The 20,586-nt window shown below is 49.2% G+C and overlaps 1 protein-coding gene across 1 annotated transcript in view; it reads right to left on the bottom strand.

Annotated features, from left to right (window-relative positions):
* Positions 1-2,047: 2,047 nt before the first annotated feature.
* The window catches only part of Pi4ka (phosphatidylinositol 4-kinase alpha), a 117,762-nt gene continuing 99,223 nt past the window's right edge, over positions 2,048-20,586 (bottom strand). Inside the window, exons 35-55 of the mRNA XM_052158274.1 lie at positions 18,033-18,140; positions 16,419-16,546; positions 14,810-14,929; positions 14,472-14,551; positions 14,161-14,354; positions 12,763-12,853; positions 11,156-11,323; positions 10,249-10,302; positions 8,985-9,105; positions 8,333-8,462; positions 6,995-7,065; positions 6,363-6,435; positions 6,208-6,278; positions 4,971-5,080; positions 4,502-4,606; positions 4,296-4,421; positions 3,958-4,078; positions 3,564-3,723; positions 2,711-2,800; positions 2,401-2,484; positions 2,048-2,314 (exon numbers count right to left, since the gene is read on the bottom strand). Of these exons, the coding sequence (XP_052014234.1) occupies positions 2,263-2,314; positions 2,401-2,484; positions 2,711-2,800; positions 3,564-3,723; positions 3,958-4,078; positions 4,296-4,421; positions 4,502-4,606; positions 4,971-5,080; positions 6,208-6,278; positions 6,363-6,435; positions 6,995-7,065; positions 8,333-8,462; positions 8,985-9,105; positions 10,249-10,302; positions 11,156-11,323; positions 12,763-12,853; positions 14,161-14,354; positions 14,472-14,551; positions 14,810-14,929; positions 16,419-16,546; positions 18,033-18,140 (2,257 nt within the window). The 3' untranslated portion in view covers positions 2,048-2,262. The remainder of the gene's footprint in view (positions 2,315-2,400; positions 2,485-2,710; positions 2,801-3,563; positions 3,724-3,957; positions 4,079-4,295; positions 4,422-4,501; positions 4,607-4,970; positions 5,081-6,207; positions 6,279-6,362; positions 6,436-6,994; positions 7,066-8,332; positions 8,463-8,984; positions 9,106-10,248; positions 10,303-11,155; positions 11,324-12,762; positions 12,854-14,160; positions 14,355-14,471; positions 14,552-14,809; positions 14,930-16,418; positions 16,547-18,032; positions 18,141-20,586) is intronic.

The following is a 20,586-nucleotide window of genomic DNA, read 5'->3' as shown; positions in this document are numbered from 1 at the left end:
AGCCCAGCTTTGAGTTCACCAGCTAGCAGAGTGACCTTGACCTGTCTTCCTGCTCCTGAGGAGTGGATTGCAGGCCTGAGCCACCAGGGATGGTTTAGTCCGTTCTGCAGAGGGAACTCAGCTCAGCACTGGTGAATGCTAAGCTATAACCACAGCGGCTAAACAATTACAGCTCCTCTGCTGAGTTCAGTGGAGACTCCCCTAATGGCCTGACAAAGTGACCTGTAAAGTACCTCGGAGCGCTCTGTGACACTTGGAGAAAGCACCTGATGTGGTTAAGGTTCTGCAGCATGCAGCGACCTATCAGTTGTATGCATTGGTGTCTCTCACTGCCTTGCAAGGACAAGGACCTGAGTCTGATCCCAAGTGCCTACGTAAAGAAACCGGATGTGGTGGTAATGTCAGTAACCCCTTGATGGGGAGGTAGAGGCAGTGGGAATTAGTGAGCTCCAGATATTAGGAGACTGTCTCAGGAAACTTGGTGGTCAGTTTCCAGTATTCACAACAAGGTGTTTGACAACATCCTGTAATTCCTGTTCCAGGGAATCTAATGCCCTCTTGTTCCCTAACCAAGCACCAGGTATGGTCAATGTCTTAGGGTTTCACTGCTGTGAAGAGACATCATGACCATGGCAACACTTATAGAGGAAAACATTTGACTGGGGATGGCTTACAGTTTCAGAGGTTCAGTCCATATTCTTCATGGTGGGAGGGCAGTGACTAGACAGGCATGGTGCTGGAGAGCGACTCAGAGTCCTACATCTTGATTCACAGGTGGCAGGAGCCTGCCAAACTGTGCAGGTTAAACATTTGAGACCTCAGAGCCCACCCCTAGAGTGACACACTTCTGACAAGGCCACACCCACTCCCATGAGGCCACACCTCCTAACAGAGCCACTCCCTATGGCCAAGCATTCAAACAAATGCATCTATGGGCACCAGAGCAAAAGTCATAGTGCACAAACTACATGCAGACACTCACACATACACATAATCTTACAAAAAGCCAAAACCAGCTGGTCAGTGGTGGCTCACACCTTTAATCCTGGCATTCAGCAGGCAGAGGTGGAGGCAGGCAGATTTCTGAGTTCGAGACCAGCCTGGTCTCCAGAGTGAGTTCCAGGACAGCCAGAGCTACACAGAGAAACTCTGTCTTGAAAAACCAAAACGAAGAAAAAGCAAACAAAACTAGGCTGAATGGCCCCAGGGCCCGGTGTGGCTGCTCTGGCCTGTCCCTGTCTCAGACTCACCCACCTCACCCTGCTTCCAGGCCCATCTACTGACTGATAATTTGGGGGGCTATTGGGGATGGGCCTTGTGCACATCAGGCAAGTACTTTACCCACGGAACTGCAGACTGCTCCAATTTATTTTGTTTTTTCGATTTGGTTTTTTCAAGACAGGGTTTCTCTGTGTAGCTCTGGCTGTCCTGGAACTCACTCTGTAGACCAGGCTGGCCTGGAACTCAGAAATCCGCCTGCCTCTGCCTCCCAGAGTGCTGAGATTACAGGTGTGCGCCACTGCAGCCCGGCTGACTGCTCCAATTTAAACTTTTACTTTTTGAGACCACTCTGGCATCTACTTCTTTGGTGCTTGACTTGCCACAGAAACACCTATATAGGGCCTTCAGACATATGGAGGCAAAGACCAGCTTAGGAAAGTCTCTTTTGGAGAGGAGTCCTGTTTGGATGAGGCTTCAATCCCAACAGTCAAAGGCTGGGGCTGTAGCTAGGGGATACCCAGGCCCTGTGTGTGATCCTCAGTACCAGAACCAAACATAGGTGTGACTCAGAAGGTTCAGGGCTTCAAAGAGCACCTTTAACTACAGGGCAAAGTTTTGGATACCTAACAAAAGCATGCGGGGCAGTGGTGGCACACGCCTGTAATCCCAGCACTCTGGGAGGCAAAGGCACAAGCAGGCGGATTTCTGAGTTTGAGGCCATCCTGGTCTACAGAGTGAGTTCCAGGACAGCCAGGGCTATACTGAGAAACCCTGTCTCCAAAACACAAAACAAAACAAAAAAACCAACAAAACAAAACAAAAGCAGCACATTTTGGGATTTTTATTTTTTTCATGTCAATTTTTCATGTTTACACAAGAAAATACCATGTACCAATGTAGTAAGACAGATGAACAATTAGGGAATGTGTCCAGTGTGAAAGACTCACACCTCTGCGTCAACGTTCCATGGCCCGCTGCCCCAGAGCCAGGCCCTACGGCGGCAGGGCGAGCTGCTGCACACTCAGGCTTCAGGTCCAGGCCTTAGTAGGGGATGTCATTCTGGTAGTACTGGATCATGTCGTAGGTCCGGCTCCTGCAAGGTCAAGCAAGGACAGTGAAGACATCGTTGGGAGCCCTCCGCAGCTGCTGAGGAGCAGGGACTCAGGGACAGTGACTTGCCTATTGCTGAGGAAACAGTTCTGGATGACCTTCATGATAAAATTTGCAGCCTCGCGCTCTGTCATGTTTGGGCTGAACCTGTGTCTGGGCAGAGACAGAAGGAGGCATTTGTGGGGATCGGTCCCGTTCAGGGACGTTCTGTGGCCTAGTGCACTCCCTGACCCTCACCAGCAAACACTCAGCCATGTGGGGAGCTCATGGCCATGTAGCCATTCTAGAAACCCCGTCTGCTCTGGGGATCCAGGGGTACACAAAACGTTTCTAGGCAGAGCTCCAGCAGATGGATAACTCTTCCCCATATGGTACCTACTTCAAAAGTTTTATTGTCTGGCCACGGAAACACGGCAGGCCTGTGTCCAACATGAGTGTAACCAGGGAGACAACTGCATCCATATAGGGGCTGTGGAGACAGTGGGACATGCAGTGTGAGGCACCCTGCTCAGTCCTGTGGTCCAGCTACTGCTTGCCCACACAATCTGGAGGACCACCTACGGCTTCGTGTGGCTGACTGACCCTCCTCACTATGCCAGGCTTCCAGCAGCGCTTTCAAAGATGTCCTCTGTTTGGTGTTAGTCACAGAGCATTTTGGATGTGTCAAAGTGATTCCGTGTGACATTTGGTTGATGCCAGTGTCTCACACAGCCTTGGTGGTGCTGGGGCTATGATGGAACGCTAGCTGGGAAGTCCGGAGGGAGAGGACGGTGCTGTGGCCTAACGGCGTCAGGTCAGCTACGGGAGCCTACGGGACGTGGCTGGAGGTTCAGAGTGCGAAGTTGATCCCACAGGTGAGATGGGTGACCAGAGCGTAAGGCCCTTCACTTAAAAAAAGTTATCTTGTCTTTGGTTGTGAGCCTAGCCTTTAATGGCCAAGCTATCTCTATAGCTTGGTCTACATAGTGGTTCCAGGACAGCCAGAGCTATATATAGTGAGGCCAGGTCTTGAAACAAAAACTGTCTTTGTGTGTGCATGTTTGAGTGCATGCCTATGTACAGGTGCCTCAGAGGCCAGAGTGAGCGACGGAGCCGGAAGAGCTGGAGTCGGGTGTGTGAGCAGCACCATGGCCGTCCTGGACCACTCCTCTTCAGGGCCCCTAAGCTGGACTCCCCAGGGCACAAGTACTCTTTCCCACCTTGACAGCCTTCCACATTGCCCATGGGCTCACCGCACAGCCAGATAACCTCGGACACACATCTCCATGAACCACTTGAAGGGTGTGGCTTCCATCTTGCCCCCCATAATCATCACCATCTCGTCTGTCAGCTTGATGTCTGGTTCCCAGCCAAGGTTGCCACCTGGTGAGCTTTCAAACATGAAGCCGAAGTCTGCAAAATCCCAAAAAACTGCCTGAACTGGGGCAGGGTTAGGTCAGGGTGGTTTATTTCTGGTGGAGGACTCAGCCACACATGGGACAGAAGCAAGGGAGTGTCAGGTTAGAGCGCAGGCATTTCACTAGCTCCCCTCCCGCCCGGCCAGCCACCTCTGCAGTGGTGTAACAGTGTGGCTGTGGGCAGGCCTGCTCTCTGCGGAAGGAGAGGGAGGGCGGCCTGCCTGCTGACCGATGTGGATGATGTGGCCCTTCTTGTCCAGCATGATGTTGCCGTTGTGCCTGTCCTTGATCTGCAGCAGGAACAGCAGGAGGCTGTAGGCGGCCATGCTCCGGATGAAGTTGTAACGTGCCTGCATGGAGAGGGCTGTGGTCTCACCCTGGCTCTGTGGCCCACATTAGAGGCAGAGCTAAGTCTGTGAGTGCAGCTGTGTAGAGACAGCAGCACTTTCTGTGTACTGGGGTTCTAGGCTTCCATAACACCAGAGAAAGCTATGGGTGAGGGACTTAGCTCCTAACAGAGGAAGACAGAAGGCACACAGTGGTGAACTGAGGCACTGGGATAGCTACCTGCTGGAAGGCCAAGGTAGACTCATCTCCATACTGACGTGTAAAGTAGTCATACATGCCGAAGTCAGTCTGGCGGCCCAGCTGGTCCCGGGAGGTACAGTCTGGGATGCACTCAATCACTCCACACTAGGAAAGGACGGGGGAGGGACATTAGGTGGGAGCAGTGATGGGATGATGTCTCTACACCTCATGTTCCAGCAACTCACCCCGGGGGCAGTGGCCACTACCCGATAGGGGAAAACGAAGAGGTCCAGGCCAACCAGCTGGAAGATGTTCTTGAAAAGATCGATGATCTGCAGGGCTAACATGTCCTGGGATGCAGAAAGCACAGGATGCAGTCAGTGTCTCCCCTCAGCCGCTGGACCCCATACAAGCTAGTGGCCCTGGGGGCTCACACAGGTTGCCAGCAAGGGAAGGGGGCAGACTGTGGCCAAATAAGCGTCTAGGGGTCAGACTGGGCTGTCATGGGGTTGCCAGTGAGAATACCCTTCAAAAATGATGAAGGGTGGGGATGGAAGGAGGGAGGGGCTTCTGTGTCTCCTCTAATGCTGTCACAGTTCTTGAATCAAATGAAGTAAAGAAAAGGATCATGCTTCACAACATGAGGGTCTCTTCTTTGGTGTCACTAGGGGCGGTGCCTTGCCCTGCCAGCATAAGTAAGGCCAGCTCTGTCACCTGTCGGCAGTCATCCCCCACTTTGAAGATGGCTGCTTGCCAGCAGATCTTCTTGCCATCAGCCTCTTGCCCGAAGCATTCATCCTCTGCATCTGAGCGGCACTGCAGACCTGTGGGCAGGGCAGGGTTGCCATCTGTGAGCCTGACTGCTATGAGGTGGCTTCCCAGGGGCCTAGAAAAACCTGGGATCTTGAGAGTGAGTTCTGCAAAGCACTAAGGGCTCACATGGGATCCCTGGTCCAGGAGCTCCCCTAAGAACATAGAATAGACAGCTTTATAAGGAACTGAAAACAATCCCCTAGAGTCCAAGCCGAGGACTCAGGGCAGAACACATCCAGGCTACTTAAGATGCATCTCCACACTGGCCTGTGTCCCCACAGAGTTCACACCCCAAACCACAAATGTGATCTTATTTGGAATTAGAATATTTGAAGATGCAATCTTATTTTTTTGTTTGTTTTTTGTTTTTTGGATTTGGTTTTTTTTTGGAGACATGGTTTCTCTGTATAGCCCTGGCTGTCCTGGAACTCACTCTGTAGACCAGGCTGGCCTCAAACTCAGAAATCCACCTGTCTCTGCCTCCCAAAGTGCTGGGATTACAGGCGTGCGCCACCACCACCTGGCGATGCAATCATTTTAAAAAGTCACACTAAGCTGGATGGTACAGTTGTATACTTTATATCGGCAGGTGAATCTCCGAGTTTGAGGCCAGCCTAGAGTATAATGCAAGTTCCAGTACAGCCATCACTATACAGAGAAACCCTGCCTGGAAAAACCAAACCAAACAAAAAACCAACCAAACCATACAAGATGTTAACTGTCCAAAAGTGTTCTTTTAAGAGTCTGCAGGCCAGGGAGCCAGGCAGAGGGCCTGGTGCTGAGCAGGGTCCCCACAGCTGCAGGGGTGGAGGACCTCAGTGCACCCAGCTGAGCACACCACACTGATGGTGGCCTTCAGGTCTCTGAGGCTGCACACTCCCTGTGCCCCTAGACTACACTCTTCTGTAAGAGCCTGAAGCAACTGTGCCCCACAGAGGCTCAGTATTGGTACTCGAGATGGGGTTCTGGGGCTCCTGTGACAGATTCCAGGGTAAGCAAGTGTCACTGCACAGCACCCTGCCATTGTCAGAGAAGGGTGAGCTGCAGGCAGGTGACTGCACACACCTTGTCTAGGATGTCTAAACAGGCCTGCCCTGCTGAGGAGAGGCACACAGACCGCCTCAAGTTCCTTACTGACCTTCTTTCTCAAGTTCGCTCACTCCGCATCGCTTCACCTTAAACTTGGCCAGATATGGCGCTTTTGCAGCACTGAGAAAAAGAACGCAGCACATGAGACATGAGACAGCCAGTAGAGACTCCTGAGCGAGGCAGGAACTGCGAGCAGACACTCACCTCTGCATTGGAGTCCCTGACTTGTAGTCAATGTCTAGCACAATGGCTTCAGGATTGCTGGGCAGGTAGCAGCCTGGGAGGCACAGAAGAGGAGCAGCTGCACATACCCACAGGGGACACGCCCAGTGCACATACCCACAGGGGACATGCCCAGTGCCCAGCGCAGGCTTCACATACACACCAGCCTGGTGAGGGCCCTGCCTGGCAGGAAATGCTTCCCCTTGCCTGGGCATTCCTGGCTTATTCAATGATCATTGTGAGTCTGTCCTTCCTGACTGACTTCACAATCCCTCCAGACAGCTAGCAAAGGAACCCAGCCTCCCAGGACATGCTTCTCCTTCTGCACAGTGCTCTGCCCTGGGTCAGCATCAGGTTAGTGCTTCTCTGGGGAGATTCCCACCCTGGCTGCACTGGCCTAGCATGCTGTCAGCACCCCTCCATCTTCCTGTTCTGTGCATTCAGGTACTCCTGAGTAAATGCATCCAGTAAGCAAACAAGAGGAAGTTCATCCTTTGTATTGTATGCTGAAGGGGCAACGTGTGCAATATAGCGGGCTGGCCTAGCACACCAGCCTCACCCCAGGTAAGACAGTAGCTCCCTCCTGCCTCCATGGCCTAAGGATGCCAGCTTACCAGGCTGTACCTTCACTTCAGACAGAGCTGACAGACAAGCCTTCTTTCTTTCGTCGCCTTTAGGGTAGGGCCTGAGGAATAAGAACGTGGTGACTGTACCTCAATACTCAGATCTGGAAGCCTGATTTAAGGGTACCTTCTGCTGTGTAACGACTCTGAGGCCAGTATGGGTCACATACTAAACAAATGAACAAAAGATTCCTCCTTGTCTCCTGCAGAAACTGGTTTCCAGTTTTTGCTCAGGACACTGTCTTCCTCATTGATGACCCAACTGCACCTGACTCTACCATGCTCAAGTTGTCAGGAAATGACTCACAGCAATGTCTGCCCTGCCTTCCTCAATGAAGCCACATGTTGACAATTCTTTCCTCACATTTTATGGTATGTGTGCTCTGGTGAATGGGGGCCCAACACAGTTCTAGGCTGAAATGCTGTTGTATAACTTACTGTATGACCCTCACGGGTAAGTCCTGAGGCTAGGCTAGATAAGGGTAAGGCTGAGGGTGACTGGAACTTTCTGGTTATTGCATCATGATGCCTTGGAAAGGTACCTATCTGTTATGACTTGAATCTGGGAATTCTCCCCAAAGGCCAGTGTGTAGGATAAGTCCTCACCTTTTAACTCTCCAGCAAGGCTGGGCATAGCGTGTAAGCCTTTAGTCCCGCACCCAGAAGGCAGAGGCAGGCAAATCTCTGTGAGGCCAGCCTGATCTACATGGCAAGTTCCAGGACTATCAGGACTATTTAGAGAGACACTGTTTTAACACCTTCCCCATTAAAAGAAAAATCTCCAATAGGCGTTTTAGGTCATTGGGACTATAGCCTTGTGGGGTTATGGGACACCATTCTTTCTCTGCTACCGTCCACATATGCCAAGCACACAGTAAGATGTTCACACTGTCCCATGCCACCTTGCTCCCAGTGTCTCTAAGCAGGCTGGCTCTAAGCAGCACTTGTCTCTGCCTCCCAAGTGCTGGGATTAAAGGTGCGCATCTGCCAATATGCCCAGTTAGTTAGTGTTCCTCTTAGGGTGATCATCTCAGGTGTAATCACATACTTCCCAACCTTTCTGTGTCTGTGGTCACAGTCCCTGCAACATGGTAAGGACTCACAAGGAACACACAGGAACGGCCTGAACACACTGGGGAGGAGGTGGAGAAGGCTGTGCCCTAGGTTTCCTTGGGCAAGTGACGAAGGTCAGTGATGCGCCGCCTTGTCCCAGGAATGGGCAGTGCTCCTGAAAGCCACCCGGGTGACAGCCCAGGTCAGAGTACCAGTGAGCAGCTGGGATGAAAGCAAGACGCCTCAGAAGACTGTGGTTCAAGAGTAGCCACTTACTTGATGATGGCTGATACGTTGGTGATCTTGTTAAAAAAATCAAATTCTCGTTGATAGAAATCTTTGGCTGGGCCTGATAGAGACCCTGTGATTTCTTCTACTAACTGCTCCAGAAGGTCACCAATGTCAGCTGAGGAGACAAAGATGATGAGTTTATCTTTGAAACAGAGAACCTTAAAGATGTTTTTTAGACAGCCATGCTGGGGAATCTCCTACTGTCTGAAGACAGCGACAGTGTATTTATGTATAACAATAAATAAATCTTAAAAAATTATTATATGTAAGTACACTGTCGCTGTCTTCAGATGCACCAGAAGAGGGCATCAGATCTCATTATGGATGGTTGGGAGCCACCATGTGGTTGCTGGGATTTGAACTCAGGACCTTCAGAAGAGCAGTCAGTGCTCTTACCGGCTGAGCCATCTCTCCAGCCCCTTTAACTGACTTTTTTTAGTTGTGTGTGTGTACATACACACACTATGGCACACATGTTAAGGCAGAAGACAGCTTGCAGGCATCTGCTTTCTCCTTCTACCATGTGTGTTCCAGGCTGGGGTAGAACAGACCACAGAGGCCTCTGGGAAAGCAGATGCCCTGTGCGGCCTGTAAGGCGATGGTGATGGGGACAGGCCTGACAGACCAAAATACTCACGGTCTTTCTGGTGCCCTTCTTCATCAAGGTAGATGTTAGTTTTCATGTTCCAAATAAACTGGTGTGCCAGAAGCTGGGATTTGGCTGCAGCCCAGAGAATGTACTCACGCACGTAGCCCATCTGCAGGAGGTCAAGGCCACAGTCAACCTTCGCTCCTGGAAGAAACTCTCCTAACCTAGTGTAAGAAGCAACTCCCACGGCTTGACGGTATGGCTCCCGCTATGTGCCTGTGCCTTTAGAGGCAGTGCTGAGTCTAGCCAGAGGCCAGGTGAGTAGCCAGGGGCTGGGCTAGGGCTTAAAGTCGGCACCACGGGCCTAGGCGTCCTGTGTTAGTTCCCTTGGTATTTAAGAACGATGGCTCTCAATTTCTACTGCTGCCACATACAAATAACTAGATGAGGTGCCCAAAACTCACTTATAAGGTTGTACAGGGTCCCACCCAGAGGGGGCAGGGTCCAGAAAGCTCTGTGAGGGTCTCAGAGTCGCACGTCCCCCACACTGATAGTTGCCATCTTAAAGACCTTTTCCACTTCATTTGTTTCCTGCTATTATCTGGTAGCTCCAGGTTTTTCTTTCCCTTGTTCTTTCTCTCTCTGGTATGTATCTCTCTCTGGTATGCACATGCATATGATGTTTGTGCATGGCTGTGGGGGATGTGAAAGGTCGGCACTGGTGTCTTCCTCAGGTTCTCACCAAACCCGGAGCTTGCCGATTTGGTTACACTGGCTGGCTGCATAGCCCCAAGGAACCTCTTACGTCTGGCTCCCCGGGTCTGGGTTTACAGGTGATGCAATGCCTGGATTTTTACGTGGATGCCAGGGACTGACTTCGGCCCTTACGCACACATGCTCCTTACATACGCAAGGCTGCTATTTTACTAAGCCATCTCACATTCCCAGTAACTTCTAGGTTTAACGACCATGTCTTAGGCTTGTCTCTGTGACCTCAGCAGGATGTACATCTGAGGCAGCCTGAGTGGGACACACCCTTTCCAGCTCACGTGAACAGCCAGTCTGAGGGAGGCCATGTCATTTGTTGATACCTGACCCAACAAAGGGGATCCTAGAAGAACAAGCTGCCCACCCGAAGGAAACAGCCAGAAAATGTACCAGAGTCCGTCCACCCATGCAGAGCTGGGCCTCAGGATGGGCGGGTGAGCGAGGGAGCGAGCAAGCAACGGACTCGCTCGGCCCTGACTGGACAGCCCTGCTCCTGAGGGCGCAGAGCCCATAGGCAGCAGGGCAGCTCTTGGAGGACACGTACCTTGTCGTATCTGAGGGCCTGCACAATCTGGGGGATGTAGAACAGAATGGCATCCTACCAAGGAGGAAAGATTCATTTCAGAGGTTACCACCCTTCAAACAGTAATGAACCCTGGACCTGCCCACGGGACGCTGCCCCCTGCTGGAGAACTGGGGAGGTGCAGAGGATAACGACGTATCCAAGGCTTGAAACACGCTGGAGAAATCAAACAAGGAGCAGCTAACCCAGGTAAAGGGGCTGTTACTACAGACTAGCTGGTGCACAGACTGTGGCGATCAGGGCTCTAGAACATTCTACAGAAACTTCCCTGCTACAAACTCTCCACCATGGCTCCGACATAAACTCTCCAGGGCCCCTGAAAGTTTGTTGTTGGAGTAAGAGGCACACTGCTCGCCTCTCGAGAGCAGGGGCTAAGCTCAAGCTTTTTCTTAAAACCAAAAGATCTAAAAACCCCAAACAACAAACACATACAACTAGAAAACATACGAATTATAACTCAACTCATCATCTCTCTAGTGTTGGTATTAAAGGCATGTGCCACCATAGCCCAAATTTATCCTCTTCAACTACTCAAGTCAGGAATAAAGACATACATAAGATGAACCTACATAGTTGGATGCGTGTCTGGTTGAGCTGTCTTTTTTGTTTTTTAAAGAGATTTATCTATCTATCTATCTATCTATCTGTCTATTTAATGTATATGAGTACACTGTAGCTGTCTTCAGACACACCAAAAGTGGGCATCAGATCCCATTACAGATGGTTGTGAGCCACCATGTGGTTGCTGGGATTTGAACTTAGGACTCTGGAAGAGCAGTCAGTGCTCTTACCCGCTGAGCCACCTCCCCAGCCCCAAGCTGTCTACCACACTGGTACCTGAGTCGGCTTACCGGGGCTCTGGACTCACCGGAGGGAAGGATCGCAGGACTTTCACCCCGTACTGTGCAGTGAGAGGGTGTGGGGGGTACATGCTGGAGAAGTAGGAGAGGCCGGTGGGCGGGTCCGTGGGTGCCCAGCACAGAACATGGCTGAGCTCTGGGGCATCGGCATCGATGGTATGCCAGGTGACCAGGAACTGGGGAGAAGTTGAGAGACGGCCGCAGGGGCCCTGTCAGCTATGGCCTGCTCAAGAGTGGTCACAGTAAAGAGTAATAGGCTGGGCATGCTATGCACGCCTTAATTACAGCACACAGAGGGCAGAACCAGGCAGATCTCTGTGAACCCGAGGCTAGCCTGGTCTACGAGGTGAACTCTAGGCCAAGAAAATAAAAGAAAATATGATAATAAAAGCTATTTATGATAAAAATGGAAAGTGCTTCTGACATGTTATGCAAAGTAGCATAACTGCAATAAAACCAAGTGGGGGGCTTGGAGAGTAGCTCAGCGGGTGGTGCTCCAGGCCAGCAGCCCTGACTCCAGTACTGCACAAACCAGCTGTGGTTGGATACATACTACCACAGGGCAGGTGGACAGTGGACAATCAGAAATTGAAGGACTGTTGAGCTTGCTGGGCGGTGGTGGCCCAGGCCTGTAATCCCAGCACTTGGGAGGCAGAGGCAGGTAAATTTCTGAGTTCGAGGCCAGCCTGGTCTACAGAGTGAGTTCCAGGATAGCCAGGGCTACACAGAGAAACCCTGCCTCAAAAAAACAAACAAACAAATAAAAACCAACCAAAACAAAAACAAAAACAGAGTTGAAGATTTCTTATTATAAACAAGGTAATTACTACATACTAGAAATAAAAAATGCAGGGAGTTAAAAAATCTTACAACTGAGATTACCCAGTCTTTCTAGTGTGATGCATGTAATAATTTTGTTTAAGAGACAGGGTCTTACTCTGTAGTCCTTGAACTCAAAAGGTCCGCCTGCCTCTGCCTCATGACTGCTGGGATTAAAGGCATGCACCACTGTGCCCTCTTCTCTTTACTGAGACAAGTTCTCACTAGGCTATCCAGACTGGTCCAAAATTCACTTTGTAACTTAGGCAGGCCTTGAACTTGTGAGCCTCTTGCATCATTCTCCAAGTGGCTGGGATTGGAGACACTTAACAATGATAGTTAATACCAACTTAACTGAGAAATGTGTAGATTAATAAAGCACACCTTTGAGTATGTCCATGGGGCCCAAAGAGGACTGGATCCTGAAGGCTCTGACCTGATGAACAGGTTAACCTTTTGAGGATACATAATATGGTGGTGCTATTTTAATCTGGTGCACACTATCTGGGTCCCTGCGGGTACACACTGGAGGCTGTACTGTGCCTGGGCCCCTTCTCTTGCTCCTCTGTTCATCTGGCAGGATGTGAACAACCTCGTCCTGTACACGTTCCTGTGGCTATGATGTTCTGCTCAGTCATAAAAGGCTGAGTCCTCTGAAATGGAGTCAGAATAAAGCTTTCCTCCCCAGGTTGTCTGTGTCGGATATTTGGTCATAGTCATGAGGAGTAGCCAGGCCTCTCTAGAAAACATTCTAGATCTAGTTTGAACTTGGGCTGGTGTATGTGGGCTGTGCTACCTTGATGGCTTCAGGGACATCACTAACAGCTCCTGGGTCCAAGCGAACCAGACGGGTTACTTCATTTCCAATGGCTTCTGTATTCTTGAACCTACAGTGCACAGAGGGTTTGTGTTGGGTAGTCTTACTAGCAGCTACATTCCTCAATGCCACAGATGAAGCAGAGGAAACACTCGGGGAGGGAGTCAGATCAGCACCATCTGACAGACATCTACATGTAGGCAAGTAATACATTACATTTGAAAAGTTATTACAAGGAGGTGACAGGAGAATGCCACAATTGGAGGACACTCTGAGGGACATAGAAGCCTCGTCTCAAGATGGTTTAGTGGACAAATGTCCTTGCTGCCAACCTTCACACACACACACACACACACACACACACACACACACACACACACACTTCTCCAAAGCAAAAACCAAACCAACAAATAAAAGGAAAAGGTAGACCATTCTTCAAACCCACCACAGCTCTTCCCCTGGCCCTCTGTGGCAGTCTACCTGTGGTGCAGCATCTTTTACTTCAGTCTAAATCCACAAGGCTCCTTACATAGCGGTGAGGAGGCAGATGGGGCCTGTATGTGTTATGGACTCAGGCTAATGCAAGGGGAAGTCCCCATAAACATTCTGCTCTGGAAGGACGTAAGAGCCAGAGTGCTGTCCTGGGCCTGAAGACCACGTAGAAGCAACAGGAAAGTGGTAAACCTTGGCTCAGAGTTAAAGTACCTATATCTCTGGAGGTAGGGAAGAAGGCTGAGGGACCATGTGGGAGTATGTCACTGGGCCTTTGCAGCCCATCTCACCAACTGTCAGGATAAAGGTTTATTTCTGTCTAAGAGAATCACCTTATAGCTTGTCACCAGCTTTGTGTTCAGAGGAATGAGAAGATATCTTCCTCTTGGTTTGCTGCTGTACGGCATGTCAGTATTTCTTCCAGAGTGTTCTGTTCTTTGCCCTGGAAAGCTATTTGTTCCAGTCTACTTTGGCTGGCTGGCTGAATGTATATACGTATGCATGCATGTGTGTGTGTGTGTGTGTGTATGACAAACTTATGGTACACTAGGCAGCTAGTCACAGCTACAGCAAGAGTGTCTACTCTTGGCTTGAGTTGAAAGATGGCCTTATTCAAATATAGTGCAAACTCTCCCAAGTTGTCTCTGTGGACTACCTCCCAGGAGGGAAACCTTTACAAAGTACACTGTGACTCTTGCCATTTTTTAAAAAATAGTTCCAGGGATTGAACTGGGGCCTTGTGAATACTAGGGAAGAGCTGTACCACAGAGCTACATCCCCCAGTCATCCATGTTGGCTCTGACCCCTTCTTGGGCTCTGGATGCTGTGGCATCTAGGCAGGAGTTGACAAGACCCTGCCGGTCAGTGTTGCCGCCTGCGGCCTACCTGGCTGGCAGCTGCACAGCGAGGTATGGAGAGATGCCCCAGGCCAGGTTCACGTTGTCCTTCCACTGCTTCTCGCTCAGGCTGATGTACTTGGACCTCCAGTTGGCGACACTGGTCTCCCCTGCCTGGTCCAGCTCCAGTTCTGGGGCTGACAGCGGGTTGTACCAGGTGATGAGGCGCTCAATCTCAGTGGCCTGGGGGAGCAGTCACAATGTGCACTGCAGTCTCTGCAGGGGTCATGTGCTGCTCCCCTCCCCCACGTCCCGGTGGTCCGCTGTCACATAGTGGGAGTGGTGTGGCTCAGGTCTTACCAACAGCGACAGCAGCAGTGTCCTGCGCTTCATGTAGTACTTGTGCAGCTGGGAGCCCCGGTTGGTTTTCTTAGACATACCTAGGAAGCAGAGATGAAACACAGTCATTGTCCTTTGAGATCACTTCTCTGCTGTCTTTTCTTTCGGTGGTGTGTTGGCACCTGAAACAAAAGTCTTGGCCATGTATTCTACTATCCCCAGTCTCTGCTGTTTTAGAACCTAGAAGATGCTGATGTTTAATGCTCTGTCCTGCCATCTGAGTGAGTGTCCATCACTCACCAGGAAGGGAACTTAAGATCAGCTTAAAAATGTAGGAGCCACCTCATGCCCTGACCAACCTGACTTTTTGGAGATGGTTGACATGCCACTGGAGAGGGGGTAAGTGTTGATCCAGCCCTGTGTAGCCTGTTGTCGAGAGCCCACAGTTATATCCAAGTTGCTTCGGGTGTCCTGGTTATCTGTAGACAAACACATTGAAGGCTCTGGGATGAGGTGGCTCAAGACATGGCATCACAAGAAGAGAGATTGAGAGGTCTTGCTTTGTAAGCACAGGTACCTAAGGTTGACTTCCCTACAACCTACATTAAATAATTTGGGTGTGGTGGTGCACCCTTGCACTCCTGATGGAGAGATGGAGACAGAGGTGGCTCATTGGCCAGCCAACCCAGCCTACTTGTTAAGTTCCAGGCCAGTGAAGGACCCTGTCCAGAAAAGAGAAGTCATCATAGAGCAGGGTGTATGCCTTTGATCCCAGCACTCGGGATACAGAGGAAGGGAGATCTCTGGGTTCAAGGCCAGCCTGGTTAGTCTACAGAGTGAGTTCTAAGTCAGCCGAGCTACCCAGGGAAACCCTGTCTTTGAGAACAACAACAACAACAACAACATCAGAAAGCCATCATAAAGAAACATGAGTTCTCACCATGAGAAGGCAGCTGCTGCACACTAGGCCTCTGCACAGCACTGGGCTGGCTGGCTGACCCTGAGGAGAAGCCCTTTCAGACTGAGCTTTCCAAACACCCATGAATTCTTTTACTCTAACCGTTCTACATAGAAAACTTCCTAAAAGTTGTCATAGTCCTAGATCTTTAAACTAGAATAAAACAAATACTATCAGTTTCAAAAATTTTTATGTGTATGAATATTTTGCAGGGATGTATGTATAGGGTTTATGGAGGACAGAAAACTGTGTTGTATTTCCTGTTACAGATGGTGGTGAGGTAGGACCTGAGCTCAGGGCCTCTGGAAGAGCAGTGCTCTTAGCCACTGAGCCATCTCTCTAGCCCGTCACAGGTTTTTTGTTTTGTTTGTTTTTGTTTTTCGAGACAGGGTTTCTCTGTGTAGCCCTGGCTGTCCTGGAACTCACTCTGTAGACCAGGCTGGCCTCAAACTCAGAAATCCACCTGCCTCTGCCTCTCAAGTGCTGGGATTAAAGGCATGCGCCACCACCACCTGGCTTGTTTTGTTTTTGAGAAGCACTGTCTTGTCCACCGGCACTGTCCTGTCTTATACAGCAGGCATCTGAGCACCCAGGGACAAACCACACACTTTGTTGGCTCTATTCTATATGGAACAAGAAAGAGAACTAGCGGTTAATGCTTTAATGCTTCTTTCCTTTTCTTGCTTGCGAGAGACTACTGCTGCAGGTCTGCCTAGAAGAACCCATCCCTCACCTCTTTGTGTGGCTTGTCACCAGCTTTGTGTTCAGAGGAATGAGAAGATATTTTCCTTTTGGTTTGCTGCTGCATAACATGTCAGTATTTCTTCCACAGTGTTCTGCTTTTTGCCCTGGAAAGCTACCGGTTCGACCAAGGCCTGTTCTTGAACCTCCTCTATTTAAGTTCTCTTCATTTGAGTCCATGTCATTCCACCCACAAGCAGCCCTTCTGCTTCTATGTATCGGTTTCACTCCAGCCCAGCAGCTGCTGTGCTGCTCAGGGCGATGCTCACCTGGGGGAACGAGCTGGCTGGCAGTCAGGTACTTCTTATCTGAGAACATCGCAGTCCAAAACTTAATCATTATGCTTATATCTTCACGCAGCCTCTTTTCTCCTTGAGTAGGGAACTTTGGCGGACAACTTCAAGTAATCACAAGAGGGAAAGAGTTGAGTGTTTGGAGTCAGAGACTAGAAAATATTCATAAGGCAATGAGAACTGAAGTAAAAATTCACCTTTTTTTTTTTTTTTTTTTGAGGTTAGCCTGAAGCTCATCAACAGCAAGGGTGCTGTCACTAACTCCCATGGGAAGTGAGGCTATCCTAGCAGCCCAGGACTGTCTACCCCATCACTACCCAATGCTTTCTGTTTAGCTTCATCTATACAGCTCAGACTGCCTGTAACTCCATATGTATTCCTATATACTGCAGGGTGGCCTCGACATGACACTCTTGCCACACAGCCTCTAGATGGATCACACTGTAGGCATGCCACCATAGATGGCTGACATTTATAGCTTCTGGTGAGTTAGTATGCTGTGAAAGATGACAACTTAGCTATATACATGCAACCATACACCTTACATCTGCAAAGACTCATGCAGCTGATATTTGCAGGTTTTTTTCCCCCACAGCAATCATTTATATGACTAGGAAAAATAAAATTAATAATAAAATTAATCTATTTTCCCTTAAGACAGGGTTTCTCTGCCCTGGCTGTCCTAGAACTTGCTCTATAGACCTCCAGCTCAGAGATCTGCCTGCCTCTGCCTCCTGGTTGCTGGGATTAAAGGCATACACCACCATGCTGGGGATATTTTTAAAGCCCTCCCCCCCACCAAGACAGGGTTTCTCTGTGTAGCCCTGGCTGTCCTGGAACACACTCTGAACACCAGGCTGGCCTTGAACTCAGAGGTCTGCCTGCCTCTGCTTCCCTAGTGTTGGGATTAAGCCTCACACACAGCTGGGACCTCAGGTATATGCCACTGTGCCTGTCTGATCTTAATTTAGACAAATAAAAAGGCTAGAACCTAGAGTTAGAGGTTATTCTGTCACCTGAAACGGGTGGTGGGAACTGAACTCAAGACCTCTGGGGAAGTAGCAGGTGCTCTTAACGAAGCACGTTTCGAATGGTTGCATTTGGAACCACGTCAGCATGCAGGAGGGACAGCCCCAAGGTTAGCATCTCTACAGGCTTGCTCCCTGCCCTTCTCTCTTACTTTCAACCTTTGTTTGACATGGATTAGTTATGGCTGCTGAGAGAAATGGGGATAAGGAGTTATTACACTAACATGGGCAATTAATTAGTTACAGAACCACTAAAGAAAATATCTGTCTTCCAGGAACTATTAACTACCTGAAGAGCCTCAGAATCAAGGCTTTATGAGTCCCTGACCCTAATCTCTTAATTCAAGTCAAGGGACAATCTGCATGTATTCCATTTGGCTCCTGGTTCTGAGTACATGCCTGAGGATATTGCAATATAGTCATACAAGGACTAATGAATGAGGCTGGTGAGCAGGAACCAGGTAAACTATGTCCTATGTGAGTAACTTCCTGGGGACAGGGCGCTGTAAGCTGGGTTGTAGTTGTTTCTGGGCAGGTACTACAACACAGCTCGAGGTAGTACCTGAAATAGTCAAAGGCCGTTGAATATATCTTCTCTCGAAGCACGTTTCGAATGGTTGCATTTGGAACCACGTCAGCATGCAGGAGGGACAGCCCCAAGGTCAGCAGTCTGAGAGAGAGCACAAGGTTGGAGCCCCGGGCAAGGGCTGAGCCTCAAGAGGGATGTTTTCCTAAGCACCCACAGAATCCCTGAATAGACGCTAGAAACATTACCAGCATATCATCATTATCAGCATATCATCATTACCAGCATATCATCATACCAGCATATCATCATTACCAGCATATCATCATTACCAGCATATCATCATTCAGCATATCATCATTACCAGCATATCATCATTATCAGCATATCATCATTACCAGCATATCATCATACCAGCATATCATCATTACCAGCATATCATCATTACCAGCATATCATCATTCAGCATATCATCATTACCAGCATATCATTATTATCAGCATATCATCATTACCAGCATATCATCATTCAGCATATCATCATACCAGCATATTATCATTACCAGCATATCATCATTACCAGCATATCATCATTACCAGCATATCATCATTCAGCATGTCATATCAGCATATTATCATTTCCAGCATATCATCATACCAGCATATCATCATTCAGCATATCATACCAGCATATCATCATTACCAGCATATCATCATTACCAGCATATCATCATACCAGCATATCATCATGCCAGCATATCATCATACCAGCATATCATCATTCAGCTGTTCTTTCCCCACTGCCTCTCCCGTCTCAGACAAGTCTCATGTATTCCAAGATGGCCTTCAGTTCCCTTTTGGAGTTTTAGGGTAACCATGAATTTCTGATCCTCTTGCCTATGTCTTTTAGGTGTCAAAGATTATGGTGTGTTTAAAAAAAAATCTATGCACGGATAAAGGTGTTGTCCAAGAAAGCTCTAAAGTTAAAACTTAGATAACTAAAATAAAAGATTTTCCTGTTCTAAGATGCAGCTCACTAGCTTAGCTCTTCTATGGAAGAGTGAGGCCCCGCACGATGTACAGACTGACACAAGCTGGGTAGAACTCTCTGAATGAGTGCTTGGGGAGGTGCTCTGTAGAGTGCTTGCCTAGCATGCTTGATGCCCTCAGTTCCATCCCAACCACTGCATAAGATGGGCATGAGAAAACATTCTTTACAAAATAAGAGAAAACATGCTTCATTTTTGTTAAGAGAAAAGCAAATGAACTCTCTGATGTTCTGACTGGGCCAAGACTCCTTGGCTCACAAACAACCTGCAGTTCCGCCCCCATGGACAATTCTACGATTTCATCCCATGGTGGAAAGGTGGCAGTGGAGGGGTTGTTTTCCTAGTGTGTGGTTTCTGCTAAACCAAGCCCCGAGCAGGGTGCTATGAAGCATAGGTAGGAAGGTACTGTTCTGCTCTTGCCTACAGGGAGCTTACAAGGCTGGGGTAGGATGGAGGTCAGGAACCAAGTTGGTGGGTAAGACACATTTCTCTGCACAGGGAAAAGCTAATATATCCCACACAATCCAGTTGCAATGGGGTTTTTCTCAAGGGCCAGATCCCAGCTACAGCCTGACAGTGACCTGAACCTTGTGGAACAAGCATGTTCACATGTAGCAAAAACAGGGTGACCCAGATTCTGGGGCAAGGAGCTCTAGAGGCTCAAGTAGTGGTGCTGCAGGGGCACTGTGGACAGTCAGGCTAGGCCTATGGCATGGTGCAGGATGAGTAGAATATAGCATAGCCACTTTACTGAGGCTGTCTATATCAGCAGAAGTATAGATGCTAGCTTCTGCTGCTAATGAGTCCTAGGGGATAGCCTGTGGCGGGGAGCAGATCACAAATAGGCCTTTATCTACTCCAGGGAACTTTGGATACGAAAGGAAAAAAGAGAGGTCTGACCCACCATTGCAAGGGAACAGAGGACAGCCAAGAAGGGAGGAGGGTAAAGGGAGATTTCTGAGTGCATCTGGGAGGCCAGCTAATCCCGTGAGTGAGGGCTGTTCCTTTGTGGTGGTGCAGACAGAGGCAGAGAGGAAAATTCTGCTCATTTCTGTGATGGCTACATGCTACTGGAAAGCAACAACAGGAATAATTTTCTATAACTTGTCCCTGTTGCCTTTAGAAAGCTATAAGTCAGTGACAGACTAGGTATTAACAAGAGGACTGGCCCTTCTCTGTAGGTGGTTGGAGAAGTGTAGTTCTAATGGGCTCTGAGGCCATGGTCTGGAGTTCAGGGAAGAGACAGACAATACCTGGTAGAAGCACGAGCCTCTACCATGCTGGAACAGATAAGCACACTGGCCAGTCCCTCCTAGACAACAGCAGAGGCCATGTTCTAGCCAGAAGGACTGTACTAGGGGACGGGGTTGGGGAGCCTCTTATCTAGTCGGAGGCTCATGGTCTCATGTCCTCTACAAGCTCTTCTTGATAGTTCTAGGACAGTACCATAAGATTCACTCTACACTGAGCAGCAGCGTCACAGGACATTGCCATCCACCCCTACCATGATTACACATTATATACAAGTGCTCCACATACCAG

The sequence above is a fragment of the Apodemus sylvaticus genome, chromosome 15, assembly GCF_947179515.1.
Source record: "Apodemus sylvaticus chromosome 15, mApoSyl1.1, whole genome shotgun sequence".
NCBI lineage: Eukaryota > Metazoa > Chordata > Mammalia > Rodentia > Muridae > Apodemus > Apodemus sylvaticus.
Note: the sequence above shows the minus strand (reverse complement) of the source record. Positions and strands in the feature narration are given on the sequence as shown.